At 34.0% G+C, this 7,970-nt stretch overlaps 1 protein-coding gene across 1 annotated transcript in view; it reads right to left on the bottom strand.

The window, feature by feature from the left end:
• Positions 1 to 7,970, bottom strand: part of LOC127874841 (chromatin-remodeling ATPase INO80-like) — a 136,724-nt gene continuing 128,754 nt past the window's right edge. Inside the window, exon 32 of the mRNA XM_052419482.1 lies at positions 1 to 6,224. Within this exon, the coding sequence (XP_052275442.1) occupies positions 6,118 to 6,224 (107 nt within the window). The 3' untranslated portion in view covers positions 1 to 6,117. The remainder of the gene's footprint in view (positions 6,225 to 7,970) is intronic.

Below are 7,970 nucleotides of genomic sequence, written 5' to 3'. Positions count from 1 at the left end.
TGGTTTCAGTATCATTTCTTTGAACAGAAACAAAGTTAATGTTTATATTTCTAAAAAAACATTGACAGTGAAAAATAATTGTACATTTTTTGCATATTAAGCATGATGAGGCATTTGAAACACTATTTAAACAACAAATAATACTACAGATTCATGTTTGTTTCTTGTGTAAAAATCACACATGCTTATAAAATATTATGCTGCACATGCTACTAAAATCAAGTGCGATGCTTCAAGTAATTTAATGGTGACCATTTAACAAACAAAAACACTTTAAATAATATAAATCATATGGTAAATACTGCATTACTGTAACAGAATTATTCTCATGTTTAGCCACAAGTTATTTTTATTTTTTTACGGATGAAATTTTAAACGCCTATTTTTTTTGTCAGAAATGAAAGTGTAATTTTCAAACAATTTACTATTAGTGTGAAAAAATTGAAAATAATACAACACAAATACTTCAAACAATTAAATTAAAGGAAATGGTACTGGAAAAGAAAACTAAAGTATGAAGTAAACACTCTACCAATGACTCATACACAATTAATTCTATACACTCTTAATTATAGATTAACATCATGGAGCTTAACTGATTTCTACCTAAAGTTTTAGGATAAAATACGGTGTGGAAAATGAATATTAAACAATCAAAGGTCCCATGTCATTAACCTGAGACCCCAAGGAACTGAACTGTCTGATCAGCTATTGTGAAGTTTTAAGAACCAATTTAGAACGCTGCCAAGTTCGCATTAGACAAATTATTCTGAGCAAATTTCATAACAATTTACATTAAAATTTGGCCACTAGAGTGTTTGCAAGTTTTTTTAGTTTATTTGACCCAGCAACCTAGTTTTAACTACCACTTGACACAGCTTGTTATGTAACCCAAAAGACCCATTGAGGCCAAATTTCATGAAGCTTGGGCCTCAAATCTGGATTAACAAAAGTTGATACGGAAATCTCACCATGATCAGTCTGTGCTCAGGTGATCTTATACAAATGACAACAGATAAGCAATCTAACAACTCTGTATGTTAAGAAGTGTGATTTTAGCAAAAAAAGTGAACAACTTAACACAAACTAGTTGAAATACATGCTGGTAAATGTTAAAGCCAATCTGTATGATTTACAAAGTTTGTATCATTTTCTGTAATTTTTCAACTATTTGGTCTTCTGCATCCATAATATGTGTGTACAAAATTACACCCAAACATAGCAGATTTTTTTTCTATTTTCTTGTTTCACAAATACTAGTTCTTTGTTTATATTTTCCTGTATATATTTATACACAACAAAGACAGTGTTTCCTAAGTCTGTTTGAACAAAAGAGCAGCACAAGTTGTGCCAGAGATTTCGTACAAACATTGAATATCTTTATTTTTCTCAACATAATTTACAATCTAGACTACATGTATATAAGTATATAAATAATACATTTTCTTAAAACATGATGCCTGAATATGTAAAGCTTTCGCAGCATTTAAAGGAATCATACAAAATAAATAAATGACTTCAAACACAACATAAATGATTCTTAACACAATAGCAACCCAAACAGCTTATATATATTTTGAACTGTGACAAGGTATAACAGGTAAAGGTACATTTGTGACAAAATCCAAACAGAAAAGGGCTGTGCTCTGTGGAAAGGGGGTTTAATACAAACTTGTGCAAAGTGTCGTCCCAGATAAGCCTGTGCAGTCCACACAGGCTAATCAGGAACGACACTTTCCACCTAAACTTGGTGTTTGCTGATAAGAAACCTTCTTTAAACAATAAAATATCATAAAAGTGGAAAGTGTTGTCCCTGATTAGCCTGTGCTGACTGCTCAGGTTAGTCTGGGACTACACTCTACACACATGCATTAAACCCCTTTCTCACAGAACACAGGTCGGTTTTGAAGTACTCTTTCAAAAAACATAACCTAAATTCAAATCATTGAAAATGACACTATCATCACCGGCTTAAGGTTCATGTATTTGCATAAAAATGGAATTAATATTAAGCTATACATGGATTATCAAAGGGTTATAATCAAAATCAAACTTTTCAAATACAAGCAATGTAATGCTGTCAAGATTATTTTTAACCCCAATATTTTTTATGATACATCTTAAGGTACAAAGTTCATAAATCTTTGTTCAAGTAAAAACACATAAAAAATTATCTTATTTTACATGCAAAGTTCCTAATGAAAATGATTTTTAACAATATTAACAAACAACATAACACATCTGAGCAACTATTAAAACAATATGTTGGTACACTATATGTACTGTAAATTATTTACAATATATAAAATACAAAAAGAAAACCAATTTACCATCAAGTATTGTACAAACTAAAAAAGTGTGCATAAGTCAAGAATGCCTCCCACTAAGAAATTTGTTCTTTTACGCACACCTACACAAAGGAACGAAAGGGTTTAAATAAATACCCCTTCAAAATTCATAAAATGCCATAGGCATAAAAAAGGAGGAATTATTACACGTCTTCAACTCACTATTAAAAGATCCAATAAATAACTAAGCTCTCTGGCTTTCATAATCCTCTCCTATGTACCTACACATACTTACTGTAACTTTAAGTATGTAAATAATCCTACCTGACTTCTATTTTCATCAAATAAATAAATGTTGCATATTCAATTACTGCAAAATCATTATTATTTGTGTGAAATTAGTTTTGGTTGATTTCGTGGAAAGATAAATCCTGGAATTGAAGATCTCAATGAACAAGTATTCTTAATGTTGAAATTCTGAAAGTACTGAATCACTGTATGCACAAACAACATTTACATCTAACATATTAAATAACATAGAAGTTTTTATATATCTTTCAAAACCTGGTAAATCTTCTTCTTATGCTAATTTTTATCAGGACCCGTATTCACCAAAGAATTCTAAATTTTAAGTCTAAGAATAAAGAATATTCTTTAAATTGAATTATTCAAGAACTGATTTAATTTTGAGCCAAACATGGTATTTACCACCTGTATATTCATCATTCTTTGTGAAGACCAGTTTGTTAATTACAAAATAACCAGTGGGAGCCTGTATATATTCAAACGCTGGATCTATTTTTCTTGGTTCTAAGTCAATTCTTTATTCTTAAGTCTAAGAATGGGTTGGTGAATACAGACCCAAGGCGGACTTCCCTGTATTATTTCAATAACCCAGACAAAGTTATTTTAACAGTCCGGACACTGGTTCCTACATTTTATTGACAGCTTGGAAATTGGTTCCAAGCTTATATTGAGTTCAAACAAATAAGCTGCACATTTTAACCCTTTGCATGCTGGGAAATTTGTCGTCTGCTAAAATGTCGTCTGCTGAATTTCTAAAATTAGCATTTTTTTCGATTTTTTTCAAAGAATACTATCAGAATAGCAAACAGTTTGGATCCTGATGAGACGCCACGTTCTGTGGCGTCTCATCTGGATCCAAACTGTTTGCAAAGGCCTTTAAAATTCAGCTCCAGCGCTTTAAGGGTTAAATTATTATAAAGTTTTGTAATTATAACATTTGAATACAGAATGCTCACTTTATTTCACATATAACCATTTTCAAAATGACCTGTACATATGGATGATGGAATGTGAAGGGAAAAACAACATAACCGTACAATATATTTCAGCCCCATGGTACAATAACTGCTACACCTGCGAGAAAACCAATTTATAATGATATTTAAACAAAGGAATACAGAAAAAACACCATTTCAGACCGTGAGACAAAGTCAGTTTTACCTTGCAGGAGTCATGAACACTTACCAGATAACTGGACCTCATGGCTGATGACAAAATTCATTTGTCTGCATTAAACATTTGTGGTTTTGAGCCCTCTACCGTTAATATGGAGTTCAGGCCAGTAATAATTTACAGATAATCATACATTGCTGCAAGTATCTGATCGTTCATCACTGATTTTTATTTAAAAAATAATTTCTATTGGAATCAAAGGGTATTGTTTACATAAGACTCAGTACCAAGAACCATTTTTCTCAGAAACATGGTTTCCAAATGTAAGCAAAGTACAGATCATCACGTGATTTACCAGTACATAGAATTTACATGCTATATACAGAATAATATATTCAAGTACAAAACAAGATAAGTAGAACACAAAATGAATTTTAGTATTAACTTTCCAATGATACTATCCAACTAAACAGTATTTGTCATAATACTACATTTTCTGCAAAATACATTGTCTTGTGTATTTGTGTCAATGATTTTTTTCACACACATAGCCAGAACTAGCCAATCTAGCCTACTACAAGGATACTACCAATTTCAATTTTTATAGAGCCCAGTTTTGGTAACCTTGTCATATCACAACACAGAATGAGCTTCATGGGATGTTGTCCACCGTGGAACATGCAATGAATACACATTAACCCTTTACCACTTAGATACATATTTTGATTCATTTGTGGTCCCTTAGAAACTTACATTTAATTTAAGACCTTTCTTAATAGATTCAAGTTTTAAAGGTTTTATTTCCAACCCTCAGGTACTGATAAGCAGCAAACAGCATAAAACCTGAATAGAATGCAAGTTACTCACAGGCTGGTCTGGTTTTATGGTGTTTGCACATAGCCATTTTCAATTTGCTTCTGAGTGGAAAAGAGTAAATGCTTCATTCACCAAAGAAATTTTTTCTAAAGATAATCAATGAAAGTTTTCAAAAAAATCTATATTTTTGTAGGAGATTTTTAACTTCACTGGGCTTCATCACCATTTCTGAGTCAACAGGAGGATACATAAGAATCAGTCAGTGACCTTTCCATCCATGTATGGACAAGTTCTGTTCCAGCTTTTGAGATCTCTGTAGGCACAAAGGGAGCATGGCACAACATTTGAGGAGGCTGTGTTACCAACCGTTCACCATCTACCATGCACTCATCCCCTTTCATCGTCATTCCTTGGACATTCCAACAAATATTGGCACAGCATATTGACAAAGCAAATCCCTGTAAAACTGTCCAAACTTTCATGGAATTGCTATTCCATGCATTGATTCTCAACAAACATATCCAGAGAAATTCATCTGGTAATTATCACTAAATTTTTACACATTTTACATCTCTGGAATAACACATAATTTTACTATTTTCACTACCGGAAAACATGCAAACATTACGAATTATTCTTAAAAACACCAATTGTATCACTATTCACATGACATGGTCACAATTTCCATATTGATTTCTCTGTGAATCTCTTTTTAACAGATTGTGTTATGAACAACTTCATAACAATGGAGAGTAGTATATTCTGGAAGCCATTTTCAAATTGCCCATTTCAAATACCGGTATGTGATTTTGTTTGCAAAGACCTGAGAAATGAACAAAAAATGCTCAAGTCCTTGCACAGAATGACCACAGCACCATATGAAGTTCCATGACCATTTGAGCTGTGTTCTGAGACAACTGGGCAAAATGCATGTGCGTAAAGTGTCGTCCCACATTAGCCTGTACAGTCCGCACAGGCTAATCAGGGACGAAACTTTCCGCCTAAATTGGATTTTTGCTAAGAAGAGACTTTATTTAAACCAAAGATGTCATAAAAGCGGAACGTGTCGTCCCTGATTAGCCTGTGCGGACTGCATAGCCTAATCTGGGACGACACTTTACGCACATGCATAATGCCCAGTTTTCTCAGAACACGACTCATTTAATTAACTCCTACTCTGGGAAAATAGGGTTTAATGCATGTGGGTAAGTGAAATCCCAGTCTATACAGGCTCATCAGAGACGCCACTTTCCATGTAAACTAATCTGGATTTTTTTTAAAAGACTTCTTTTAAAAGAAAATTCCATGAAAGCAAAAAGTGTCATCCCTGATTAGCCTGATTGGACTGCATATGCTAATCTGAGACAACGCTATGCAGATGCATTAAAACCCATTTTCCCAGAACAAGGATAAATTATTTCAGACACCCCATAAAAACCTCTGACATTTATCTTACGCAACCTTTGCAATCCTATCAATCATCAGCTTACTTAAATACAAACACTTTTATCTCAAGCTCCATGCAGACCTGGCAAATCCAACAAAGTTGTTCTTCAATAACTTTTCCAAATGGGTCAGGAAGTTAAATTCACTCTCATCTGCTGGTAATGTCATTGGATTCAGTGGAGGCACCTGCTGCCTTGTTGCTATCGGTTACAGAAGATATGGAGGACGATCGGCTTCCCGTACTTGGTGTTGGCCCTATAGGAAAAAAAATCTCGATCATTATACAATAGTTCAGAAATGTTTAATGGCATTGGTTAGTTAATTCCTTACATACAATCAAAATATCTATCAGAAATGTTTTAAGGTTTCCAACCAAAGACTGCAACAAATATGTTTCAAATATATTAATTAAAGGCTTTCAATAAATTAAGTAGACCTAGTATACCCATCATTTTCAGCAAAACAACATCAGTGTCTATAGGGCAAATATGCCCCAACATTCCCCTTTTGTCTAACAACTCTGCTCATGTAAACAAGAAACCGTCGGGGACGTGTGATGCTCCCCAAAGGTTTTTTTGGTCACAATATTGCACTATATTCCAGATAAAAGGAAACTTCTTAAGGGGCATAACTTTGGACAAAATAATACGATGGATGGTTTAGCAACTTACAAATTTTAAAGGGCAATAACTCTCTAAATAAATCATCTAACCAGAACCCACAAATAACATGCACATCTCTTCTTGGTAGTTAAGCTTCCCATAAAGCTTCATTGCATTCCAGTCAGTAGTTGGGGAGAAATAGCCCGGACAAGAATTGCACTATATGTACAGATAATAGAAAATTTCAAAGGGCCATAACTGTGTGAAAATCATCCGACCAGAACCGGCTCATAATATGCACATCTCCTCTTGGTAGTGAAACTTCCCATAAAGTTTCATTGAATTCCCATAATAATTTGCTGAGAAATAGCTCGGACAAAAATTGCACTTTATGTACAATGGGAAATTTCAAAGGGCCATAACTGTGTGAAAAATCATCCGACGAGAACCGGCTGATAATATGCACATCTCCTCTTGGTAGTGAAGCTTCCCATAAAGTTTCATTGAATTCCGAACTTTAGTTGCTGAGAAATAGCCTGGACAAGAATTGCACTATATGTACAGTTAATGGAAAATTTTAAAGGGCAACAACTCTGTGAAAAATCATCCGACCAGAACCCGCTGATAATATGCACATCTCCTCTTGGTAGTACAGCTTCCCATAAAGTTCATTGAATTCCGGTCATTAGTTGCTGAGAAATAGCCTGGACAAGAATTGCACTATATTTACAGTTAATGGAAAATTTCAAAGGGCCATAACTCTGTGACAAAATCATCTAACCAGAACCCTCTGATAATATGCACATCTCCTTAAGGAAGTTAAGCTTCCCATAAAGTTTCATTGAATTCCCGTAATAATTTGCTGAAAAATAGCTCGGACAAGAATTGCACTATATGTACAATGGAAAATTTCAAAGGGCCATAACTCTGTGAAAAATCATCCGACGAGTAGCGGCTGATAATATGCACATCTCCTCTTGGTAGTGAAGCTTCCCATAAAGTTTCATTGAATTCCGGTCATTACTTGCTGAGAAATAGCGCGGACAAGAATTGCACTATATGTACAGTTAATGGAAAATTTCAAAGGGCCATAACTCAGTGAAAAATCATCCGACCAGAACCCGCTGATAATATGCACATCTCCTCTTGGTAGTGAAGCTTCCCATAAAGTTTCCTTTGTGGTAGGTAATCGCACAAGGAATTACAAAGTTAACAACCCGTTAAACTTTTTTCTCAACACATTTAATTTTCAACCTAAAATTGTGACCTTGACCTCTGCAGTATGAAGCAAGGTTTTACTCACACATTGCTGTTTGTTCTTGAAACTCATTAGAGGCAAGTTATTTTAAAATAGTATGATGAATTACATAGTTAAAGTCTGGACAATTTGTTGGCCAAA

This window comes from Dreissena polymorpha, chromosome 3, assembly GCF_020536995.1.
Source record: "Dreissena polymorpha isolate Duluth1 chromosome 3, UMN_Dpol_1.0, whole genome shotgun sequence".
Classification (NCBI taxonomy): Eukaryota; Metazoa; Mollusca; class Bivalvia; order Myida; family Dreissenidae; genus Dreissena; species Dreissena polymorpha.
This window is presented reverse-complemented; position numbering and strand designations above follow the sequence as displayed.